Source organism: Schistocerca gregaria, chromosome 8 (assembly GCF_023897955.1).
Source record: "Schistocerca gregaria isolate iqSchGreg1 chromosome 8, iqSchGreg1.2, whole genome shotgun sequence".
In the NCBI taxonomy this organism is placed as follows: Eukaryota; Metazoa; Arthropoda; class Insecta; order Orthoptera; family Acrididae; genus Schistocerca; species Schistocerca gregaria.
Genome location: NC_064927.1, coordinates 261,684,604 through 261,712,491, shown reverse-complemented (window position 1 = coordinate 261,712,491; position 27,888 = coordinate 261,684,604). Strand labels below are relative to the sequence as shown.

At 41.4% G+C, this 27,888-nt stretch overlaps 1 protein-coding gene across 1 annotated transcript in view; it reads left to right on the top strand.

Moving 5' to 3' along the window:
• LOC126284951 (alpha-tocopherol transfer protein-like) overlaps positions 1-27,888 on the top strand; it is an 83,360-nt gene that overhangs the window by 27,695 nt on the left and 27,777 nt on the right. The window contains exons 2-3 of the mRNA XM_049984225.1: positions 16,133-16,271; positions 21,933-22,092. Coding sequence (XP_049840182.1) covers positions 16,133-16,271; positions 21,933-22,092 — 299 coding nt within the window. The remainder of the gene's footprint in view (positions 1-16,132; positions 16,272-21,932; positions 22,093-27,888) is intronic.

Below are 27,888 nucleotides of genomic sequence, written 5' to 3'. Positions count from 1 at the left end.
GTTCAGGACACAGAGCGCACACAGCAGAGTTTTAAACGTAGTCCACAGAAGTGTATTCATCAGGCCAGCTCAGAGTCAGCCATTCCTGATGTGTCTATCGGGTGTGTGTTGTGGCGACATTTGTGTTTGGAACCATACATGATTTAATTGCTGCTAGTCCTGCATGTTGGTAAACACGTGCAGAGATGTGTGAATTTAATCTGGCCGTGGAGATGAGAGACAACAATTAATGTTGACGTTAAGCAGTCAGTCATGAGGGTAAGTGGCATTTTATTGGGAAAGCGAACCATTTCATTACAAGAATGTGACAAAAACACAGCAGCCACATTCTACGGAAAAGCGATTAAGAGCATCCGTGGCGTTACGCTCATTGGACATCTCAGTTCGCTAAATTTTGTATTGATGGGTGGATGGAAGAAAAAATACGGAAAGTAAAAGGAAATAAGATAAGTCACTTTAGATTCGGTCACAGCTATTGTCATAAATAAACGAGGAAGTAAAAGAACTACAGATATTAAAACTACGCAGGAAATAAAATTTCAGGCCCCGGAGGCAGTTTGAAAATTTGTAGGAAATCATACACAATTCATTATTTTGAATGCGTAAAAGTAACATCTATTTGGGAGTGATGTTGATTTCAAATCCACTGCAGGTATGAAGAGAGAGGAAAAATGTATATTTGAAATTTGTCTCTCAGAATCGTTCACACTAACACATCTGGAAATATTACATATTATCCAAGCTGCTAGCGTAGAAACACGAATTTCTTTTGAGACATGGTCGATGCAACATGAGACGAATAAAAGGTGGGTGTTTCAGCAGGAATAATCAGTATTTTAGGAGGTGGTGGTATGGACTAATCCGAATAAAACATTTCGTCTGACATGCGTCTAGTTTCTACAGATGACAGAGATGCATTTGGTTACTGAAATAAATTTTCAATTCGCATTTTAGGACTCTAGATGATGCGGGTTTATTTATTGACCATCGTTCTTGTTTTAAAATTCAAATTGCGAAATTGTGTTTCAGTTTAATAACTGGATTTTGCAACTGTGTTTTGTTGGCCAATTCTATTGCATCATTTTAATGAGCCTCATGTATTTACATATGCTCAGCATGTCGATATGGTATTTACGAACGGGTTTTGTAACGGAATTGCTGCGAGTGCTTGAAGATAATGCGGTGCACCGGTGGTTTTCAAACTTTTTGACTCCATGATTTCCTTGGCCTGAACATGAACACCCGCGGCTCCTCCTACACATGACAGCCGACTCGAAGCATGGCGTCAAAATCCTTTTTTCAAAAAAAGAAAAAAAGATGAAAAAAAGCAGTTATTTCTTATTAACTCTTGGCGTAACATATTTTAATTTTCTTTTAATTTTGTTATATCTTATTCTCGCAACGATGTCATTGGGAAGGATGGGACTATTCCTTCATTACCAATCTTCAATTTCAAGATTGGAAATTGCTACTCGCGTATCTTACTGCACATTCATTTCCGACAAATATTTTGTGTTGATGATTACCAATGCTGTAAACCCTACCTTACATAACAGGATATTGCAGAAAGGTATTCTAGCAGAGGGGGGGGGGGGCTGTTATTTTCTTACGGATACTCGTTCTACATTAAGCACAAAATCACAAGCAGTGATTAGGAAACGAACTTCGATTTCAACGTTGAGTCTGAAGAAAAATCAAAAGATTACCCTTGTTCTTCAGTGGTAAGCTCTCTACTCAGATAGGAAATAAACCGAAGTTACTATTTTTGTGAAACTATCGCGACGCACAGTTTAGAAAACCCTGCGCTTAGCGACTGGGGCTGGTGCAATGCCAACCGTCACATTTCACATGAAAGCGCAAATGAACAGAGCATGGGTGAAGCAGAAAATTTTATTCAAAGTAAAGGTTTGAATATTTCTGACACAATCACTATTTGTTATGACAAAATCGTAGCCGGCTTCGGCCCACCATGGCCGTATTCACAAGGTTTAGGCGGCATCTGGAGATAAAATGTTTGTGCACTTTTAACTCATGACTGAGCATGGACATTTGTCCCCAAAAGCATGCACAGATAGCCACTGCAGGCCGAAACCGGTTATGATTGTGTTATATGAAATAGTTATTGCGACTAAAATAAACAAAACTTTATAGTGAGTCAGTCACCGTCTCTTTAAACGTAATGTCGTCTTTCCCATAGGCTATATTCAGCTGGTAGAACGTATTTCCTGAACAATATACACAGAATTCCAGTAAGTAACAGTTTGCTCATATGAGAATATAGAGTATATTACGTATGCACAGCCTCTATCCTTATCATTTATAGGGGATTCAACATCTTGGAGGCAGACGATTGGAATATTTTCATTGGTTAATTTCAAATCGTCATTAACACTGTTAACTGGTGACGATACTTTCACTCGTGCCGCTATCAATAACACTAGTAACTCCAATCAATGGCCCGACAATTCTTTACTGGTCTCATACAGATATGATTTTATGTATGTAGACGGAAGCAGCGCGTGAAAATTTGTACCAAGGTCGGGAATCGAAACTGGGGCTCTTGCTTACTTTGCAGGTGTGTTAACCATTTAGTGGCACAGCGGTTCGGAAAGCTGCCGGATCACCCTGGCACGTCTCCCTCCTCAATCCATAATCTCACTGCCACCCCACCCCCCCACCCCCCCCAGTCTACTTTAAATTCCCCCTTACACCACGAACAGAATTGCCGAGGCTGTCCATGTTCTGGAACAGCATCTCAGCATGGAACATGAATGGGGGATCCAGGCTGAAAACCAGAACCAGAAGCAGGTAGTTATACAAATGAAATGACACAATTTCGGATACCTTACTGACCTCATACAGATATGGTTTTATGTATACAGACTGAAACGTTGTCCAGTTGTGCAGGTGTGTGAGCCACTGTGCCAAGGTAGGTTAGCGGCTAGCACACCTGCCAAGTAAGCAAGACGCCCAGTTTCGATTCCCGGCCTTAGTACAAATTATTACTCGCCGCTTCAGTCTATATTGTTAAATCATTTTCAAGAATGTTTCTCTCTAGATGTGTGATGTGGTGTGGAAGAGATCAGTTGATATAGTCTGTTGTGTCACAGCATAGTCTTACAGGCAACTGTAATCTAGATTTTCTTGGAAACGACCTTTCAGGATTACTATAAGGCGATCGTTTGTCTACAACGATGGATACATTCTCCCAGTACGATGGACCCCTAACTGTCAGGTGACCATCATCTAAAACTAACTTCCTCGGGGAGCTAGATCAGTGGAAATGGTACATTTAGTGAGCAACAAGGTTGCTGGACTTCACCCCTGTAGATTTTTTGATGTGAAGATAGCTGTAAGGCGTGGTAATTCTACAAACAAAAGCTGAACACAGGACACAAGGTGCTCGTATGGATTATCAGTAGTGCTGCCTCCGTAAACGAACACCAAGAGACTCTCAGAAGAGCAACACGTGGTGTTATCAAGAGAACTAAAAGTGCATTGAAGCCGGGAGGTGTAACTTATGCCTACTGTGAGCATAATCATCTGCCTTTGCTTAACATCTTTTGTGACTATTTGCTTAGCTTCAATTCTAGCAACTCTATCTTTGTGCCAAAAACAAAAACAGCGAGGCTATCGGACGTGGGAAAAGAAATGTTAGTCACATGTTATGTGGAATGTGTCATTCGAATTATTCTTTGTTACCGCCTTCACGAACTCCATACGAAGTGCTCAGGTAAGACAGGGATGCTGCCTTTCCAACTACTGTCCAAACTATATCTCGGAGAAGCAGCAACGGAAATAAAAGAGGGTCAAGATTGGTATTAAAATTCAAGGTGAAAGGATATCAATGGTAAGATTCATAGGTGATATTTCTATCCTCTGTGAAAGGAAAGAAGAATTACAGAATCTGTTAAAGGTAACGAACAGACTAATGAGTGCACAACATGCATTGAGAGTAAATCGAAGAAAGACGAAAGTAATGTGAAGTAGCAGAAAAGAGAACAGCGAAAAACTTAACATTAAAATTGGTGATCAAGAAGTAAACAAGTTAAGGAATTCTGCTACCTAGGCAGCAAAATAGCCCCTGACGGATGAAGCAAGGAGGATATGAAAAGCAGACTAGCACAGAGAAAAAGGGTATTCAAGGCGAAGAGAATTCTATTAGTTTCATAGGCCATTATTACAAGAAAAAATTTCTGAGGACATACATTTGAAGCACAGCATTGTGTGTTAGTGAAACTTGGGTAGTGGGAAGCGGAACATAAGACAATCGAAGCATTTGAGATGAGCTGCTGCGGAAAAATTTTGAAAATTAGGTGGACTGTTAAGGCAAGAGATGAGGAGGTTCTCCGCAGAATATGCGAGGAGAGGTGTATATGGGGAACACTGACAAGATTAAGGAAGTGGATAATAAGACATGTGTTAAGACATCAGGAAATAACTTTTATGGTGCTAGGGAAATGTGCACAGGGTAAAAACAGAAGAGGAAGACGAAGACTGGAATAGATCCAGCAAATAATTTAGGGTGTGGGTGGCAGTTATTTCTCTGAGATGGATGGGTTAGCACAGGAGAGACCACATCAAACCAGTCAGAAGACTGATGACTGAAAGAGAGACATCATCTCATAAAATATTTACTTTTCCTCCTGAAGCAAAATTGTGTGACTATATAACATTAGTTCTACATTTTGTAATAAATACGATCAGGGTTGAGAATTCTTCTACTTATTGCATAGAGAGAAGCTGATTTATTTGTAGTGTTTGGTTCCAAGGCTTGCTGTTAGTTTTTAGAGCTCTTTTGAAGAGTTTTTATTGTCATGCACTTAGTAAAAAGTTTCTTACGTAGATAGAAATAAACCAAACAAATCTAAACTATTAAAATATAGGAAAAAGTGTTCAACAGCTGACGTGCCAGCTTAAAATTATGTGAAGAGTAGCTTTACAATGATTTTTTGCATATAATTGTAGGGGCAATGTTGTACATCACTAATCGTACTTCCACACATCGCTCATTTTCTGTATTGCCCGCTTTCTACGGCCAGACTCAAGTTTACGTGGCGCTTAACAGCGTTTTACTCGTCGTCTCCAGCACGACAAAGCCATTAGTGGAACGCCGTCTTCCTTACAGGTGCTAGGATATTAAAATTACAAGTTGTGGATTCCGTTGCTTGGAGAACCTATTGAACGATAATACGCAGCGACTCGTGACGGCAGGCGTCTCTTTGTAATAATGATATCGACCTTTGCGACAGCCGTCGTTAAGAATTACGCAACTGCGAGAGAACTGCATTGTCACAGAATACGTGTCCATAACGCTGCGCAACTAATGTCACCGGAGGGTGACTTGCCTCAAAGTAAAACCGAGGATGTAGATTCCCCCTATGTAACTCTTCAGATGCATCCGTACGTCCTTTGCGGGAACAGTAATTATGTCTGCGCAGTGACACTGTAAAGATCTTTGATTGCGTTCACAGAAAAGCTTGACAAACGGAGATGTTGTACTGCTAGATATGCACATGCATTAGTGCAGTATCTTCTACACAACATAATATAGAATTTAACACTAGCAGTCTAGAAAAGCAATCTTCTATGAGCGTAATATAATATAAGGCACTTGCATCGATACTGCTTTCTACCTCCATAAGTAGAGTTTAAATTTTATTAAATTCAAAATTCTCTTCAGTTACGTAATTACATTGATAAAATGCCTGTTCTCAACTGCATCAGGTGACATGAGATAAATCCTGGATATTTTTGTTTCTTATTTATAACAAACTGCTCACTTCACATTTATTAAAAATACACCTTATATAATTCGAAACTGACAAAAATTATTTGCGCGTCCCATTTGGTCATATACTTGAGCTGAAAAATAAATTTCGTTTGTCAAATTTCTTCCTGAATATTGAGTGCACATAATGGTACACTAATCACAAATCTCATTGTAGCCTTGATCTTAAAAGAATATCTCGTTGTTTAGAGCTGTACACCAAATTCTCATCTTCTTTGTTTATTTTCACACCCAGCTGTCTTCTGAAGCACGTACTTCCTTCTGCGCAGCACCTAAGAAAGTGAAGGATTTGTGGTAACTTATGGTCCCGGTGCAGTAGTTGAAGGAATAGTGGCACCAACACACATTAATTTATTGAACACAATTTTATTTGAAAATATCGAACACACAAGAACGCAGTACACGAATCAGCCAGCACACAAAAGCAGAAGTCAATTTCAACCAAAGAGTCTGTTCAGTCAATGCACGAAGGTCCTGTTTGAGCGGTCGATAGTCGGCACAGATTTATTTTCGGCAAACGTTTAGTGACACTGCATTCAGTTTACAATACAACACGCTGCAGACTCCTCTTCGATAATCGCCTGCGAATATATTCACTCTTGAGTGCTATCCGTGGCAAGTAATAAACGCTGTTTCAAATGAATAGTAACATAAATATACTGGTTCACAGTTTCGCAGTAAACAATTTGCCAAATTTAATTTCGCGATGTAGGAATAGACTACCACGCACAAATACACAACCACAACAAACAAGATGCTGCACACGGAATTGCGTCGAAGTATGAGAATAGTGACATTATAATACGTATGTCAGAGATTCGGAACGCATATATCAGAACAACGCAATGACAAATGTGGAACCCCCCCTTGTAAGAACTCGTAATTCTGAGTGTTCTCTATACTGTCAGCAGAAATTGTCAACTTCAAAACTTAAGTTAATAAAACACTGAATTTCTAAATTCTATACTGTGTTGTCAGACCATTGCCCGAACTGTTTCTCACCTCCCACCCTTTGCAAACGGAGTCGATGTACAACTGTATTGTCGCTTTGTGATTGGAGGCTGGCTGTTTCTATTCTCGGATGCCACCTTTGGTTAAGTTCTGATGGATTGTATGCCATATGCTAAGTTGTTTGTATAACGTAACCTAGCAGTCAGCTTATTCCTATTAGAAATGCAGTATCAATAGATATCTACCCCACGCATTCCAGTCTATCACACAAACAAGAACACTAGGCTAAACATTTGAAACCGTGTCGACTTACCAAAACACCGACTCTGGTCTTGATAATTCCCTCATTTTGGTGAGGAAGAGGATCCATAAATATTTTAACATTGAAGCTAATTTTAGGACTGCATCGTGCAGAGATAAAAGGCTTGGGGGGAGTTGTTAGCTGCGTTTCACCCACAGTACCGAATAGCTTCCACACGTTTTTCACAGGATTAGTGTCAGGTGGCTTAGTGAACAAGACGAGGTGCGATAGGACACCTGAGGGTTTGTCGTACCAGAAATGTGTGCACGCAGCTCTTTGAAGACGGGAATGTCCGCAGCATATTCATAATGAGTATGTGTAGGGGAGACCAACACTTGGTCACAAAGAATGTTGAAATGAACTTCCTGGATGTCCGCAGTAACTTGAAAGACTGCACCGTAACCATGCTACGAAAGATCGCCCGTAACACATCGTGGACTGAATCATAATTTTCATCAACTGCGGGTTGAACGCCTCTTACAGCCGTCCATCCACTCAATACCTGCCATCATTCGATAAAAGAGACACAATCGCGACTTCTCGGACCATACTACGCGCCTAAAGTCGTCTACTGTCCACTTTTTGTGTTGTTTAGCCCACTGAAGACGTGCAGGTTAACGTGCCACTTTTTACAGTCACTGTTCATACGACGTATTGTCTGGCTACGAGCGGCATACCACTACGTGTACACACGTTGGATAGTCCTTGTTGATACACTAATAAATCAGGCTGCTTCGTTCGGTGTGTGATCATGGGCACATCCGAACACGATTCACCCTTTCTGCCATTGTGCTACGTGCTCACGTAGACACATCGCACCGTGCTGAATCTTTACAACCGACTAGCGTACGCTGAGGTGACAAAAGTCATAGGACATCGATGTACACATATACAAATGGCGATAACATCATGTGCACGAGGTGCACAGAGGTCGAATATATCTGCAGATGCTAGGCAAGCCTGTAGGTTATTTTTTTGTTCCTGACCGCGAACGACACCTGTGCAATGTCCTTAATACGTTTCAAGTGTCGGTCGTGACTAGAAAACTGTTCTGTGAAGTTATGAGTGTATTCCGTTCGTACAAGGGACCCAGTCCATTCCATTTAAACACGGCCCACAGCATTATGGAGGCGCCACCAACTTGTACAATACCTTGTTGGCATCTTGGGTCCATGTCTTCCTGAGGTCTGCGCCACACGCGAGCCCTAAAATCAGCCCTTACCACCTGAAATTGAGACTCATCTGAACAGGCCACGATTTTTCCGTTGTCTATGGTCCAGCCGATATGCTCCTAGCCCAGGACAGGCGCTGCAGGCGATGTCGTGCTGTTAGCAAAGACACTTGCATCGGCCGTCTGCCGCCATAGCCCACTGACATAAAACGGGTACGTTCGTCGTACTTCCCACATTGCTTTCTGCGATTATTTCACGCAGTGTTGCTTGTCTGTTACCACTGACTACGCGAAACTCCTCTGCTGAAAGCCGTTACGTAAAGTCTGTCAATAACTGCGTTGTCCGTGGTGAGATGTAATGCCTGAAATTCGGTATTCTCGGCACGCTTTTGACACTGGATCTCGGAATATTGAATTCTCCGACCATTTTCGAAATGATATGTCCCATGCATCTAGCTCCATCCAGTCGAGACAGATGGGAAGAAAGTAAGTTAACTGCTTATTATTTCAAATGTAGTCGCCATAACTATTAACAAATTTACTCCGCTGTGAGACAAGACGGTCAATCCCCATATGGAAATATGTTTGTGGATGCCTACGGAACCACGATTGTACCCAGGCATTCACCTCGTCGTTCGAAGCTATTCAACGGCAACGAAAGTGAGTGGAAATCGGGTCTGTGTGCAGGATGTGTAAGAGCTTCCCAGCGAAAGAGTTGCCAGGACTGTCTGAAGTGCTCTGCAGACGTTTCACTCGGAAGCCCTTACACAGCCTCCACAAAGTCCCAATCTCCCTCCCATGAAGAAAGAGATTCGCAGTCGTGGATTTGCTTCGGACAAAGAGGTGAACGCATGAGTAGAATCATGGCTCTGTAGGCAACCATAGACATTTATCACGAAGGTATTGACCTCCTTTCTCACATGGGCATAAATGTATTAACAATTATGGCGATTACTTTTGAAATAATAAGCAGTTTACTTACTTATTTTTCATGTGCCACGTTTTCATTTGTCTGCTCCCTTAAATTCTGTGCATAGGCTTAAGCACCAAGTTAAACCCCACCTACTGCGTGGTGGCCATTCACAACGGAGACCATACCGCCTCCACTGACTCTCTTCTATCACAATGTCTGCGCCGGCGTGGGCCAAGATATTTCGTGTTCACTTTACACTGTATGGTGAGACAAAACTTTCTTCTTAGTAAGTTTTCTCATTTAGAGTCTGTGCTTATATGCAAAATTCCTCTGTAAAAGACAACCATTTTATTTAAAATTACACCCTACAGTGCTTTAAACAAGATGCAGTACTGGTTGAATAATTCAGGTAGTCTTGTGTGGTTCGCCATGCATGAAGCTGAAGAAATAATTCGTAGGCACAGCGCGTCTGTATTTGTTGAATGTATTCCAGTCTCTGTCGTCCACTACAGTTATAATCCTCTAAAGTTCTTTCCAGTATCATGTACGTTATTCTCTGATTATCGTTCTACCATCCTGTCCCTTCTTCTCGTCAGTGTTTTCCATATGTTCCTTTCTTCACCAATTGTAAGGGAGTCTTCTTGTTTCTTACCTTATCAGTCCACCTAATTTTCAAAATCCTTCTACAGCAACATTTCTAAAATGTTTCTGTTCTCTTGTGTGGCCCCCAGGAGCGAATACACCCTCGGTTTGGTTATAGAATCTTGAGAATTTTTTTTCGTACCGGAAACAATTCCTGTGACTGTTGCCTAGAGGCTAGTATGAAATACGTGTAGCTCTTCCCATCGCACCCCAGACGTGCTCTGTGACTGACAAATCATGGAACAGCCTGGACAAATCAAGGGTCCGTACATCGCTCTAGGCCTTTGACGTGTTAACTTTGGAGACTGATTAAATTTCCCTAGTTTTCTACCAATGAACAGAAGCAGTACAGCCGCGTGGGATTAGCCGAGCAGTCTAAGGCACTGCAGTCATGAACTGTGCGGCTTGTCCCGGCGGAGGTTCCAGTTCTCCATCGGGCATGGGTGTGTGTGTTTGTCCTTAGGATAATTTCGGTTCAAGTAGTGTGTAAGATTAGGGACTGATGATCTCAGCAGTTAAGTCCCATAAGATTTCACACACATTGTATTAAAGAAGGAAGGAAGAAGCAGTACATTCGACTGAATCTATGTGATCGTTCGATTTCATATACCCACCTATTTATCTGTATGAGTTGATGATTCAAGTTCCGTCACGTTGATATTGTAGCTATAAGATACTATGTTCTTTTCGTTTTGAGTAGTGCCCAATTTTAAACTCCTGGACATTTAAAGCAAGTTGCCAATCTTTGCACATATTTTTAAATGTTATCAAGTTCTGACTGAAAACGTGTGCAGCTTTTTTCAGACAACAATTATTAGAAACAGCATCATCCAAGAAAAGAGTGGGCTTATTGTTAATACCGTCAGCAAAGTCACTGATATTCAACATGAAGAGTATAGGTGGCAACACGTTTCACTGATCCAAGGAGTAAGAGAAGTACGGCTCTCGAAAATCGCTGCTTCCTGCGATGTCTCACAAGGTCATTTACATACACGTTGCCATCGATGCAGACAGAGGTGAGACTAATTGATGAACATCACAGAATGCTACGTAATATCACAGTTCATTCTGCCTCTGTACTAGGTTGTAAGTCTGCGCTGTCTATTGTAAACGGCACTTTGTCCCAACCCATCTTTTTCTAATCTGTTCCCGACAGTTCGTAGTGACACACTGCCTGTAACCTGTGCTCGGATGTTCAGGTGCAATCATCCGTCTATTCGTCTAATCCAATCAAACAAAATCCTATGATCTTCTCAAGGTGTAGCCCTTCTGGAACGAGCCGTGGTTACTCTTGTTACACTTGGGCTTCCTGCCACATACTGCATTACAGTATACTTTCTGAGTGACTCGTCGGATTATGTTTCCTTTACCCTCATGGAAATGACACGTAGTCCGAAAGATGGCGATAAGCTGCACGTGCACATTGTCTGGGCACATTCTCTGGGTACATTGTGTCGCGATGCGTAAAGATCATGTAATCACTCCTGTCTTCATGTGTAGGAATGGCTTTATTGTCTCCTGAAAACGCCGGAAATAAGCTCCCGTAAGCATAACGATATTAATCGACATGTCCCACAGGGTTGTGAATATTGGAGCATCAGTTTGGAAACGTTTATTCGAGGTGTTTATGGTGTAAGACTTTCATTACTGTCATTGTTGTCCATAACCTTTTCGAAAAAGGGCAGATAACCGTGGGAAAATTTAATTCGAGTTTTGTTGTCAGTGGAATGTAAACGAAATCATTAAAAAATTTATCGCAGCTCCAGCCCCTATTGCAATAAGGTTATATTACATTTTCATTAATATTATATTTTTCTCTTCGTAGGAAATGGAGAGCTGCTTAATCACTTGTACAGCATTTCATGTCGAGAAAAAATAAAGCTATTTTTAATAATCAAAGCGTAGAAATTTCCTGAACTTATCTTCTCCAGAACTGTAGCTGGTGCAGTTAATGTAATAGTGTCCAATTCACTACATAGGTCTCGTTTCCTCCTCATGAATATAACAGAACTATATACAACAATTACTAATATGAAAATAAAAATTTAATACTACAAGACTGTAAAACGAGGCTTGTCCGTAAAGTAAGTTCCGATCGCTCGCGAAATGGACACCAGAGTGAAAACCCGACGACGATTTGCACAGATGTGTTGGGTAGTGTCTCTACTCTGACAGTCGATCGCATCAAGACGCTCTCTTCAGTTGTGAGCGCACTGTGAGCGAGTATAGGTGCCTAGAACAACAATATGTCCCGCCAAGTAAGAGGGCCCGCTGAGAGGCTTTGCCTTAGTGAATGCAGCCCACCTAACACAATTGCCACGCACTTCCTTCTTCATGGAAATTCTCAGCCGCACTCTGCAGGGGCAGTGAAGACGCTCCTGCAGCCTTTTCGATGGGAAGTGTTCGATTACCCACAACACAGCCCTAATTGGCTTCTCCAGTGTGTCATCTGTGTTCACATGAAACGCTGGATACGAAGACAAACAACACTTGGGCTCAGGCTACGCGCTGTAGACCAGCGTAGAGAATCATCGGAAAGCACAGGCAGGAGCAGCGACTATGTAAAGAAGTATCTGGAAAGTGAAGCTAACTCTTGCAAATAAAATGTTTCCGATTTTCACTATGGTTTCCATTTAGCGACCGATCGGAACTTACTTTTAGGACAACTCTCGTATATTACAGTACAGAATTTATTTAAGTTGTAACATTATGAACTACATATGTAACAAATTTAGACATTACCTCTGGTTCTATAAGCTCTCAAAGAATGATTTCTCGTGTCACCAATTCTGTCACAGTTTCTCTGCCATACTGAGTCTGATGTCTGCTTTACAATCATACAATGACCTGAATGGCAGACTTACCACGACCTATGCCCAAAATTATTTTCGTGGCTTGTCTCTTCCGAATGTGCAAGGGCTGATGTCTGGAGTGGAGTCTTAAGGACAGACAATGTTTCTTTCGCGCCGGCATTAGAATCACTTAAACAAAGCCTTGTGCACCCTTGTCTAATACAGGCTTGTGCTCCGCCTCTAGTGATGTCTTTCAGGACGGCACTTTCGCTTCCAGCATGAGCTTCAACTCTACATGTATTACCTCGCTTTCTTGATTTTCGCATATAAGGCGAGTTCCCGACAGTTTCTCATATCCACAACTCCAATTGCTGTATTCATACTTCTCTTGTGGTCGTTAATTCGTTCAAGGTTGCCGGCTTCGCACAATGTCTGCCGTCTAATATGATGTTTGAGATGATTTTAAATGGTTGCGAAACAAACAAAAAGTTCCATAATTTTTGTTTATTATCATTCACCACAAAAGAGACATACTGCAGCCCTGCAGCAATGCGTACTCAGTGTTGCCACCATACTATATATTAGAATTTAGTTAGCAGAAAATGTCGCTATCGTCTCTCTGTCGTGTTCGCATATGCTACCTGTCCTTATCAAGAATGTTATGTATGCTGTGAGTTGCATGTTTTGTTATTAAATTGCATGAGCCTTGATGAATAAAGGTACACAAATAAATAAATAAACAAATAACTCACTAAAAACTGTCCGCAACTGCCATGTTTTAGCTGAAGCAGCTTCGTGCATAATGGTGACCTTTGACGCCTTTCTTATGAAGTCATCAGAGCCCTAAGTTAGAGCTACGAAGTTACTTATGACTCAAACGATCATTTGTACCATTTAAAATTATACTGAACGCTAATTTTCAGTATGCTTCACTGGATTAAAACCGCATCAGAGGATTCTCACAGATGGACGGTTCTGTTTGCCTCCCAATCATATTTATAGTGCATTGATTGAACCCGAGTTGACAGGCTAAAAACATACAAAAACTAAGATCACTAGAAAAACTACAAAATCAAAACTAAACGGACTATTTATAACGAGGTAATTCAGTCTTATACATAGACTGCGATGCTTCGGTTTCTTCAGAATTCTTTTGGAAGAAAATATCGAAAAGCAGTTTGATCAGTACTATCTTGTCAGGCTGTGTGGGACTACCTCAACGAAGCTCTCCTGATCTGCCACATAAACATATTATGTCACTGCTAATAACAGTTGGTTCTGACGTGAAATAAAAGTTAATAATGTGTAACATAATTTCTAAAAGAGGCACCAAACACTAATCACATGAATAAAGCTGATAATGTAAATATGATTAATAAGACCGATGTGCATCGAGATGGGTAATTTCAAATACTTTAATGCAGTGACCGAAGGTATCAGTTATGTTACATTAGAACCAACTTTTATTTCCAAAAATTTAGGCTACGGTCTAAAAGGAGTCTTCTTTCTGAATAAATCGATTAGATATAGATAAAGTAATAGCAATAGGGATTACAACTTCTACGTACCCATTCACGGAATATGAGACTTTTGGAGCACGTTTCTTGAGAATGATGCGCTACGTTGTTTCAGTCAGTGTCTACAATTCATTGGTGCCTGTTTGTAGAAGACACTCACATAACAATTAGCAAATGACCGCAACCACTAGGTGTTGAATAGCAACATGTACGAACAGTTATTATCTGTATTCTTAAAAGGCTAATCAGTCATCCATTCGCCTGTCCTAGTTCCGGTTTGCATATCTAACGGGTTTCAAGAATAATATACTTCATTTAATTATCAACCAAATTTAAAATGCTGTAATTGTCTACCCTGAGAGCTATAATCTTACCTTAAAGCTGTAACACAAAAAGACAAATATTACAGTTAAGAAACTGTGTGTGTACCTTGAGGCGAGCAAATTACCCAGACAAAATCCATCCAGTATCTGAGAACGAGTGCACACAGTGAGTTACAACAAACTTTAAAAAATATTTCAAACCTTTGAGGCTGTTTTTACACGGGAGTTCGATTTTTTAAGCAGCCCCTAGACGGTCAATAATTCTGTGCAATATTATTGAGGCTTTCCCTACATTGCTCAATAATGTTGTCAATTATACTGTGGCTCTGAATGTCGGTCGATAAAGACGCTACTGCTCTGATATTTGCTCTGTTTTGTTGTGAGCAGACAAATTGGATGAAATTTGGTTCAAGGAGTGTGAAACACCATCCACGAATACTGATTGAGTAAACTGAGGTTGAATGAAAAAAAAAAGATTATCGTAACTTTTTATGTGTTAATGCTCCAACATTTGATAGCTTACTGGAAATGGTTCTCCCCACACACTGGAGTCTCTGTACATAGGCGCTTTCCCACCTCCGTCTCCCCCCTCCCCCTCCCCCAAATCCAGATGAATTTTTGTGGTCGCCCGTACTCCATCGCAAAAAAAAAAGAAATAGTACAATGCGAGACACTGTTCCAACAAGTCATCACTTATCCATTACGCTGTGATATGTCACTTCCAGCAACTCATTTTTAGATTTCATATTTGCAGTTACACATTACATCTGCTCTAACATCCCACAACGCCGGCGATGATAAATACATTTCGATAAACTCAGTGAAAAACAAACTTTCGCCTTGTTTTGAACTCATTTTCCACACGACAAATTCTTTCATCTGTGCAGGATACGAGAGACTGTAGAGGATCTTGTCAATTCTGCCCACAGACGGCACAGTATTTCCAGGCGGCGCAATATACTTCCAAAATTTTGATGATGACAATATTACTGCGCAACCTCTCAGTGTCACTCCCACACAGTCAATATTATTTCGCATAGGCGAAATATCATCGATATTGTTCACCGTCTAGGGGGCGCTTAAAGGAATCTGAAATGGTGGTGGAGGTTTGGGGGAGGGTTAACCAGTATCTGCTATTCTATGAAGAAGGCTTCAGCATTCAGTGCAACATTCGCCACACTCACTTACCGAGCGAGTGTGTGACTCTGTTTCCAAGTGAAGCATCCACAATTAAAGGCAACACATTTTCCGATATTATTTAATCATCTCCTATGAGTTCGTGTACGATAATCTTTCATTATTATATTACACAGGGAATTGCTCATTGATCATTTTCTAGTGTTAAACTGGTTTTTCTGGTCCTGATTATGTCTTTTTAATATTATCAATAGCATATTCCTACTTTTTGCTCACGGTTTCAGTTGTATCTGATAATTTCTTAAATGACAACATCTTTCGGGAATTACTGTTTATTTTCCACTTTTGTACAATGTCGGCCCATATGCCTTTTTAAGTGGTAGTTTACGTGCTCGAGGACAGGGCACTAAACTGTCCAGCCACCAGCATATGGCAGGCAAATATAAAACTAACGACAAGTATGCTTGTGGAAAATAAACAATAACTGCAGTAAAGTGGAATAATATTGTCATTACGAAAATTATGTATGACTTCTGTACCAGCCCAAAAGAGACTAACGTAATTATATGACATACGTTTGATTGTTTCTTATAGATGGGATATCGAGAGCTGACGCCCGAACTCCAGGCTAAAGCGGAGAAGGAGCTAAACGAGGATCCCAAGAGGAGGGACCAGGACATCCAGCACATCAAGGAATGGCTCAAGAAGCAGCCCCATCTCAAGGCGCGTGATGGTGAGCGAACCAGCCGCTACATTATCTTCTCCTGACATTGACTGAATTCACTTAGACTTGAGTTTGGTAAGCTGTGGCAGTGATAAACAGGAATTCCGTTTCTTCTTAAAGGTGCTTTTACACCTCTCTAACTTTTCATGCGCACTACACAGGTTCACATGCTCACTGCAAGAAGTGGCAGTGGGGTGCATGTAATGGTGCAATGTCACGCCTGCCTCTGACTTGGGTGCACGACCCATTGTGCGCAGGCGCGGGAGTCCTCTCATCACAGTCAGATGGACACGTACATATAGTGGAACAGTCATGCGCCTGAAACCTGGTGGTCAAGGGAACCCAGGATTCGGGTGTGATTGTGGACAGGGACGTAATTAGTTACCATTGGTTGCCTTTTACAGTTACACGCATTCTTTTTTAATACGGTAATTCCAGACTCAACAATAAATAAAAAATACCACACGTTATTAATGAAGGAATAAACAACTGTGTAAATAATAGCGTTTTCAGTGCGTTACAAATTAGAAAATCACCATAAAATACAGATACCGATAAAGTTTTAAGAAAATTAAAAAAAAAAAAAAACAAGCCACTGTGATTACGCCTGAAGGCCTTACACGCCAAGAATGGCTACAAATTAAGAATGTTTCAGAACTCGCTGCATTTACAACTTACAGGTACTGAAATATTAAAAATTAAGAGGCCACAAACACAGCAGTAGATATAAGACGCCAGGAATGGCAGTAAGGAAGGTTTTAAGGGTTACTGGTGAAATAAAAATATCGAATTATTTTTTTTTCAAAGCAAATGACCACAATCACGGCTGAAGACCTTACACGCCAGGAACGGCAATAATATAAACAATTTAGGAAGCTGCTGTAAAACAGCAAATACAAGCAAACATTAATTAAAAGAAATGAGCAACTGACCACGCAACGGGTGAAATAAGATGAAGGTAATCTTATAACACAACACTTACACTGCTAGATTTATTGCAGAAGGCGACCGGAACCATTAACTAGACATACATAACCTTTAATGTAGGTATGCTAATAAATAGTACAATAATAAAACACAAGGACCAGTCACAGACGGTGCTTCAGGAATCGACCTCTGAGAAGGTAGAGCAACGAACACTTTCAGGAGCGATGAGATAGGCAGGCAAGAGTAGCATTCACTTCACAAGATGGTAACTCGGACTAGTAGCAGTCTTACGAATGAGTAATGATGATCTTGCTGAAGCTACCTGACGTCGGTAAACCAAATGCAACGACGGAACAATACGCCAAAGACGGAACCGGCGGTATTCACTACGTGCCCAGAATACTGTGTTTAGAGCGCTCGGAACGAGAAAGGAACCACTATCACCAGAGTAGAAGAATCACCAACAAGCCTACAATCAAGAAAGCTGTCAAAACTACACGCCTTATGGACAGCAGCGGCAAGGCGAGGGACGTACACTGCCATTACATATACAAACCCCCAGAGCAGGTAACTCGGGCGTTAGCGGCCACCAGGAAAGAAAAATTACCACTGGTCGAACTTAACAAACTGCAACAAGTTGAACGCGGTAAATAGTAATAAGAAGTAGAGGAAAGATAATCAGATCCACCTTCCCCAAGCACTCCACTCGCTGCGCCTTGGCGACACCACAAGCAGCAACACGAACGCAAGTCACTGGAGAGTCTCGAGATATCTCAATAGTGGAAGTTTGTCTACTTGGATTAAAATGCACTCATCTTAAAGCTTGCAGTTTATGTCGAGGTCGTGCACCCTCGTGACCACAGCCCTTCCATCCGGCAGTCCATTCGTGCCGCCAGCGGTACCAGCGTGTTCTCTCACTGCGTGGAGCTGGCTCCTCCTGAGTCCCCAACCGAACTGGCCCTCTCACACGACCCAGAAAAACTACGACATCGCCCCAAAGATAAAGCAACAGTACTACATATCGATAATCGCCGCTGCTGCCACTGTCGGACAGACAACGTTTGAGAAACCGAGTAGCGCCAGTCAACACGAGAAGAAGACAAACAACAGCAACCATGCCAACTGAACGATACCGTCTGGCCTGCAACAGACGGCAGAAACCCCAAAACAGCACCAACGCAAGCCGCAGCACGGCTCAGCGCCTGTCCGCGGTGTGGACCGTTCACGGTTCCGTGTTACCGCTCCTCACTTTAAATAGTTCAGTGTTTTGTATGCTTTCAAGTTTTCCTTGTCTTAACATCGGGATCTAACAATGAACGCATGGAAATTGATGAGCATTATCGTGTATTTCCTTGTTTATGGTTAGTTATTGGCGGATTATGAAAAGAGAGTGTGACGAAATGACTAAGTTCCTGACAAATAAGCATAACCTGGAAGCAACAAACAAAACTTAAGCAAAATAAGAAGCTTTCGTTTGTGCTGGTGTCGATTACATGCTGAAGAAGAAAAGTATCCACATATAGCTTGCGTTGCAATTCGAAAAATAAAATAACATTGAAATCGTATGTATAATTTCAATAACTGCGTCCTCTGACGTACAGCCACTGTAAAACAATATGTTTGCTATCCAAAGTCCCCAAACTAGGTGAGAAATTCCATCTCTATTCACTGTCTCGTATGACAGCAAACCATTCTTCTCCAGAGTTTGGAGGCTGAAGGTAAACAAAACAGAAACTCAAAAATTTGACTAAACAGGCTTGTGTAGTCCTCTCAGTGTTTCTGTTCCATACAGCTCTACAGTCTTAGGATATTCATAAATAAAATCGTATTCTTATTTTGTTGGGCTGTTAATTGTAAACGTTCATCATCAAACGAGCGATTCGATTTTCAGAGAAACAAAATTTATGTGCTCATAGATTAAGCTTAATGCAGTACTCCAAGAAGTTCATCAGAGCCAGGAAAACTTCTGGGATTTTCATGCAGCAGATACCCTGAAACTGAGCTTCAACCGGGGTAATTGTCCCCAGAAGTGATGCTTTTTCTTGTATGTGAGACAAACGCATGCGCACGGCCATTAGGCTAAAGGCGCGCAAATCTAAATGCACCTTCGGAAGGCACACAATACTAGCAAATCTCATTGAAGTAGCCACAGCCCACAGTGGCCATTTCTGACGTTCACTTTCGACACCACTATGTCTACAGAAGCATAACGTTTGTCATACCAAACTTATTTAATGATTTTAATTTAGAAAGTTAACAAGTTTTTTTAAACAGTGCAACAATAACACGAGAAAATTCTTGACACATACAGCTGTTAACGAGGTCTCTTTGAGCGTGCTTCAAGAAATAACTTCGTTACTGGTCAGCATAAACTAACCGTTGCAGCATTGCAGATTTTGTTAGTACACACAGACTGTCAACTCTACAATTAAGGGAGCAGTGTTAAATTCTTTTACTGATTATATCACCTACAGGAAACTGATAATCAGTTATAAGGAGATCGAAATTGAGCTACACAGTAGCAGCTCATTTCCATGGTGGATAAATGGTAGATAATGGGCGTCAAATGGACAAGATATCGAATACAAATCTATTAAAAGTAAAACTTATATTTATGGAAACTACAAAGGCCACATGAAATCACGCGTATGAGCACCAAACCGAAAACGATTGACTATCAGGAGAACGATGGGAGAGTATATTTGAAGCACAAAATCAGACAGTATATAAGAATTATGCGCAATCTTATGTTGCATACAACATGTTTGGTTGGGATCATTCACTTGAAAATTGTATTTGTAGCTATGTTTAGTTTGTTTTATAAAATATTTTACCTGCCTTTCAGAATGCCACAGATGAGTTCAAATAGAATTATGTCACTGAATCAGAAAATGATTCAGGTAATAAAAATCAACATATTGTTACATCAGCTACAAAAACAAAGAAAAGAAGAGCTGTTTGTAGTACATCAGAATCAGAAGCGGAGAATATTGAACCTATTAACAGTGACCTTTAAATATGAGGTCAAAAATATTCGTACCTAAAGTACATAACTTTGCGTCAGAAAGTTTAGGGATTAAAGTAAACATAACTAGATCAGCGAAAATCTCGGATTACTTTCAGCTTTTCGTCTCTGAAAATCTCGTAGAGTTAAATGCAAGTGAAGAAAATCAGTATTGGTCTCGGAAAGGTAACATAAACAATTCAGAAGAAACTGGAGTAGCCGAACTACACTTTTTCGTCGTATCATTTTTAATGATGCGCAATAAGAAATTGTCTTTAGTAGGGTATTGGAGGAAAGAGAAGCTTCTGGGTAGCGATATTTTTGGAGACGTAAGGGTAGAGACTGCTATTTCACATTATTACGAATGCTACATTTCAGCCAAGATGCTTGTTCTACCAATGATCGTTTGTAAAAAATACGGGACGTCACTGATTTATTACGGAAAAAATTTAGTCAATCATTTCAATCACTCCAAAAGCTGTGCATAGACGAAAATTTACTGTTGTATAAAGGTCGGCTGTCTTTCCAGCAATACATCCCGTCAAAAAGAAACAGATTGTTCTCTGTGACTGTGGGACAGGGCTTGTACAAGATTTAATTGTTTATGTCGGATCATCTACCCTGGTGGATACCAAAAATAAGAATATTGGAAAGTCGGGAGCAATAGTTGAAGCACTTACGAAGCTCTATTTAGGAAAGGGCCATACGTAGATAATTGGTATTCCAGTCCAGCTTTATATAGAAAGCTACACAATAACTGCATAAATGCGTGCGGGATTGTGAGAAAGAGAAGAAAAAGAATGCCTAAAATTGATGAACGATTAAAAACAGGACAGGCAACCTCTCGATCATGCAAAAATCTAATACCCATAAAGTGGATAGATAAAAAAGAAGTCTAAATGCTTTCTACCATGCACTCGGATCAATTTGATACAGTATAAAGCACGGTGGTAAAAAAACTTGTCCAAAAACCTGTTTGCGCATTGGATTATAATAATTCAGTGGGTGCAGTTGATAAAACTGACATGACTATGAGCACTGTGGAGTCAACACGCAAATCACTTGTTGGACATTTGTGTGCGGAATGCCTATTGCCTTTATAAACACAAGAGGAAAGAACCGGTATCCGTGGGAAAATTTCAGTTCTAGTTAATTAGGGAAATACTGGAAACGTACCATCGAAGTATAAAACGTCAACATTCAACAATCAATAATGATCCACTGAGATTAACAGAAAGACATTTTCCTTCGGTTTGCAAATCGGCAGGAAAAAACCGAAATACAAGGTGTGTTGTTCGCAGTGCAAACGACAGAAGACGAGCATCTAAGTGTAAGTGTAAAAATTGTAATGTGAGTTTGGGTTTTGACCCTTGGTTTCAAATTTGTCATACTGAATTACGTTATTAAGAATATTTTGAATGATCCTAAATTGCATTTTTATTTATAATACTTGTAAAATCTACAAATATATTGTTATGTAACACTTAAATAAGGTAACGTGAACATCAGCTAACGTGAAATGTGCACAGTTCGCGGCACGCTGCACCGATCAGTGGCGCCACTACAGGGCAGCAGACTGCCGTAACGAAAGGGTTAGTTTTAAGACCGATATGTATCAAATAGTCAAGTTGCAATATTTCTTTCGTCTTCTTATATCGGACAGCTGCCCTCGACTCGACCTTGCTAGTGGCACACAGCTTTCGTCCTCGTGTCACCTGCATCAGCGTGTGTTTTTACAGACGACCAGTGGATCCTGACGTTTCTGCGGGGCTGCAAGTTCTCGCTGGAGAAGACCAAGCAGAAGCTGGACATGTACTACACCCTGCGTTCTGCTCTACCAGAGATCTTCACCAACAGAGACCCCTTCTCGCCGACGGCACAGAAGATACTCACCTCCGGGTAAGGCGAAGTTGCGCTCCAGTCTTTGCAGTAAGAGTTGTATCACAGGCATCTAATTAGACAAAATTTGTTTATACTAAAGTATGCTGACAACGTGGGCATTGTCGTTTCCTCAGATCCGGAAACATAATTTAATGTAAGACTCAGGAAATAGAAAATGGCTCCGCGCTTACCAAGATGTAAGTTTTAATTTAAAATGTCAGTACCTTCCCCAGTGGAGTGTCACTGTTTCACTGCCATATTCGCGATGGAAAGCTGCCAATTAACGTCAAGAGGGAAAAGCTATTTAATTAGGCAGCTCATCCTATTGCTCACCATATCGTGGCATCAGATGGTAAGATTTTTCCTTTGCTTGAACATGACTCAAATACACACCATTTCAGCAGTAACGTAATACACACAGCACGAGTCTTACATGAATGAACGAAACCTTATGAGTAAGAGCAGGTGGGTAGACACACTGACAGAGAGGGAGAGAGAGAGAGAGAGAGAGAGAGAGAGAGAGAGAGAGAGAGAAGCGTGGATAACTGCGTTGCGTGTAGCACACTTTACCCATCACTTCTTTACGCTACAGTGGTGTCTCAGGTCCGTTTATTACACCACAACCGGTTTTCTCCCAAACGAACATCTTCAGATGATCTGTACTTCAACAAGACACGAATTGGGCAAAAAGCTGCTAAAACATACACATAATGTATGATATGTAACTCACAAGGGAGCGTCACCAACATTCCTTGTAACTAATTCTCACAAAGTGGCAGTGGCGTCCATGTGTCAAGACTGAAAATTTTAGTCTCCCACCTAACACTAAAAGATACATTCTGCAGTAGAACGAGCAACCTGGAACACTACGCCGACCACCTGGTACAAGCATAGCTAACAGCAGGTGGAGGAGGTAACATAACAACATGCTACATTATACTGGACTGTCGACACGGGACCACTAAAAGAGATAATTATACATGTAAGCTCCCTGCGCGACCTCTATCGAGTTTGATGTATCAGTTGCCCGCATCTCGTGGTCGTGCGGTAGCGTTCTCGCTTCCCACGCCCGGGTTCCCGGGTTCGATTCCCGGCGAGGTCAGGGATTTTCTCTGCCTCGTGATGGCTGGGTGTTGTGTGATGTCCTTCAGTTAGCTAGGTTTAAGTAGTTCTAAGTTCTAGGGGACTGATGACCATAAATGTTAAGTCCCATAGTGCTCAGAGCCATTTGAATCATTTTGATGTATCAGTTGTCGGATATCATAATTATTTCCAAAGTATAACCTAATAAATACGAGGTGTGACAATAAAATAACGAGAATTTTTGTTTTCCTTATAGTATCTTCATGTATTCATCAACATCATCTTCGCCCCCTCAAATTAATCCACCTCAGATATCATATACTTGCGGCAGCCCTTTTTCCAATCTTGGAAACTTTTCTAGAGCTCACTTTTCCTTATGGTGTTCAGATCCTTCAGAGATTCTGTTTCCATCTCATCAGTGGTGGCAAGATGTCGTCCTTTCATCGTTCTCTTCGACCTCATTAGCAGAAAGAAGTTGCCGGCGGCCCTGTCCGACGAATATGGTCGCTGAGGCATCGTAACGGTTTTGTTTTTTTGCCAAAAAATCACGAAGAACCACTGAGTTGTGAACGGGTGCGTTATCGTGTTGCAGTTTCCACGACTGGTAATGCCACAATTCTGATTTTTTTTATTCGGATTGCTTCAGGCAAGTGGCGTATAACTTCCGCGTAGTACTCGTTACTGACCATGAGACAGGAACTCACGCCCACTGTAATCGAAGAAAGCAATACAACGAACCTTCACATGTGATCGAACTTGTCGAACTCTTTCGATCTTGGCTCTTCAGGCAGTTTCCATTGGGGCATTGGCCCTTGGCTTCGACGCCATACCCACACACCAATGTTTCGTCACGTGTTATAACCTTCTTTAGAAGTTCTGGATCGTCATCGACTTCGTTCAGCAATTCGTGAGCGATGTCTGTGCGACGTTGTTTTTGGTCGATATTTAACAGTTTAAGAAGATCGTGACAAATTGCTTGGCTGGAGCCACAGAATATGTCGACATCATCCGCAATCTCTCTGATGGAAATTTGACATTATCATTACTTCTTCCACATTGTTGAGAGTAATTGTTGTACTGGAGCGTGCTGGGCGGTCATCGTCTTCAACGACTTCTCAATCTTCTTCGAAAGCTTATGCCACTCGTTAATTCATGTCTTACTCATATTAGATTCCCCAAAAGCCACAGTCAACATTTCGAATGTGATGCTGCACTTCATTCCACTTTTCAAGCAAAATTTAATGCAAATTCTTTCATCCATCTTTTCCGTAAGTAAAAATTCCCCGAGCGCTGGAAAACATGTATAGCCTTTTCGACTGTCAGCAGTTGACTAAACATTCAAAACTTCTGAAAATATAAACGTACACCAAGAACGTGTGTACCAACGAGATAAAAAAAGTTTTGAAAGTCGGATATATGAAGCCCGCGAAATTGAAAAGTTTCCGTTACTTTTTTTATCGCACCTCGTGCAATCTGAGACAAAAAAAAAAGAGAACCACCACGAAGTATTTTTTCGAACGGGGTGGAAATCGAGAGATGTGATGTACATTTACATACAATCAGATGATTTCAGATTCAGGAAAATTGGATGACTTTTCAAGAGGAAGAGCTACAGGGATTGACGTCTGCACCTACATCAACCTGATTACTTTGCTATTCACAATAAATTTTTGGCAGAGGGTTCAATGAGCCACCTTCATACAGTCTCTCTACCATTCCACTTTCGAATGGCACGTGGGAAAAACGAGCACTTAAATTTTTCTGTGCGAGCCCTGATTTCTCTTATTTTATCGTGATGATCACTTCTTCCTATGTAGGTGGGTGCCAACAGAATGTTTTCCCAATCGGAGGAGAAAACTGGTGATTGAAATTTCATGAGGGTACCCCGTCGCAAGGATGAACGCCTTTGTTTTAATTATTGCCACTCCAATTCACGTATCATGTCTGTGACACTATCTCCCCTATCTTGCGATAATACAAAACGAGCTGCCGTTCTTTGTACTTTTTCGATGTCATCCGTCAGTCCCACCTGATGCGGATCCCACACCGTACAGCAATACTCCAGAATATGGCGGGCTAGCGTAGTGTAAGCAGTCCTTTTGGTTGACCTGTTGCATCTTCTAACTGTTCTGCCAATGAATCGCAGTCTTTGGTTTACTCTACCCACAATATTATCTATGTGATCGTTCCTATTTAAGTTATTTGTAATTGTAATCCCTATGTATTTAGTTGAATTTACAACTCTCAGATATGTGGAACTTATCGCGTAATCGAAATTTAGCTGATTTCCTTTAGTACTCAGGTGAATAACTCCGCACTTTTCTTTATTGATGGTCAATTGCCACTTTTCGCACCATACAGATATCTTATCTAAATCATTTTGCAAGTCGTTTTGATCATCTGATGACTTTACAAGACGTTAAAGGACAGCATCATCTGCAAACCATCTCCGACGGCTACTCAGATTGTCTCCTATGTCGTTAATATAGATCAGCAACAATAGAGGACCTATAACACTTTCTTGGGGAACGCTGGATATTAATTCTGTTTTACTCGATGACTTTCCGTCTATTACTACGAACTGTTACCTTTCTGACAAGAAATCACGAATCGATCGAGTCGCACAACTGAGGCGATACTCCGTAGGCACGCAATTTGTGTAGAAGACGCTTGTGAGGAACGGTATCGAAAACCTTCTGGAAATCTAAAAATGAGCTATCAGTTTGACATGCCTTGTCGATAGCACTTATTATTTCATGAGTATAAAGAGCTAGTTGTGTTTCACAAGAAGAATATTTTCTGAATCCCTGTTCACTACATGTCAATAAATAATTTTCTTCGAGGTAGTTCATAATGTTCGATGTTGATGATGTGGTGTGACGAGGACCTCCGGTCGGGTAGACCGTTCGCCTGGTGCAAGTCTTTCGATTTGACACCACGTCGGCGACTTGCGCGTCGATGGGGATGAAATGATGATGATTAGCACAACACAACACCCAGTCCCTGAGCGGAGAAAATCTCCGACCCAGCCGGGAATCGAGCCCAGGCCCTTAGGATTGACATCCTGTCGCGCTGACCACTCAGCTACCGCGGACGGACCATAATGTTCGAATAAGTATATGTCTAAAATCCTACTGCAAATCCACGTCAGTGATATAGACCTGTAATTCAGCGGATTAATCCTACTTCCCTTTTTGGGTATTGGTTGTGACTTGAGTAATTTTCCAGTCTTTAGGTACAGATCTTTCTGTGAGTGAGTGGTTGTATATAATTGCTAAACATGGAGCTATTTTATCAGCATACTCTGAAAGGAACCTGACTGGTATACATTCTGGACCGGAGGCCTTGCCTTTATTAAGTGACTTAAGCTGCTTTGTTACATAGAGTATATCTACTTCTATGTTTCTTATCTTGGCAGTTGCTCTTGATTGGAATTCAGGAAGTCAATAATGGGTTTGTCCACATCTGGCCCTGTTGCAAACAGTTATTCGGCTTGGAATTGACTCATAGATGTCCTCCTGAGGGACACTTCGCCAAATTCTGCCCATCTGGCCCGTCAAAATCCCGAGATGGTTGGAAGGCCGTGCACATAATGCAGTAAACTTTTTCAAGTTAGGGAGAGATGCGGTAACCCTGCCGCTGAAGACAGGGTCCTGCTAACACTGAGACAATCAGTAGAAATTCTTGCGCTGGGCGATCGGGCATTAAGTTGCTGAAATGCGAGCCCAGGATGGCTTGCCACGACGGGCAGCAAAATGGGGAGCCTCAATATCGTCGACATGTCGCTGTCCTGTAATGGTGCCGCGGATAGTAGCCATTGGGGATCCTACTATGAAAATAAATGGCGACCGAGATCATCATTTCAGGTTGTCGGACAGTATAGCAGGTCAGATTGATATCCCACCATTCTCCGGGGCGTTTCTAGACACGTATTTGGCCTGGAATTTTACTAAGTAGAACCTTCTTCAGTGATGCGTCCTGCTTCTAAGCCCCGATAAACAGCGGAGACATATAATTTCTTGAAATCTTTCTAGCAGCAATTTGGCCTTGGCTGCCTTACAGCAAAATGCTACAGTCAAAACATTTTTAATTTCCACTGTAGCTTCCATTTTGCGACTGCATCTACATCTACATTTATACTCCGCAACCCAGCCAATGGTGTGTGGCAGATGACACTTTACGAGCCACTGTCATTACCTCCCTTTCCTGTTCCAGTCGCGTGTGGTTCGCGGGAAGAACGACTGCCGGAAAGCATCCGCGCGCGCTCGAATCTCTTTAATTTTACATTCGTGATCTCCTCGGGAGGTATAAGTAGGGGCAATCAATATATTCGATACAACATCCAGAAACGGACCCTTTCGAAACCTGGACAGCAAGCTACACCGCGATGCAGAGCGCCTATCTTGGAGTGTCTGCCACTTGAGTTTGCTAAACATATCCGTAACGCTATCACGCCTACCAAATAACCCTGTGACGAAACGAGCCGCTCTTCTTTGGATCTTCTCTGTCTCCTCTGACACCCCGACCTGGTACAGATCCCACACTGATGAGCAATACACAAGTATAGGTCGAACGAGTGTTTTGTAAGCCACCTCCTTTGTAGATGGACTACATGTTCTAAGGACTCTCCCAATGAATCTCAACCTGGCACCCGCCTTACCAACAATTAATTTTATATGATCATTCCACTTCAAATCGTTCCGTACCCATACTACCAGATATTTTACAGAA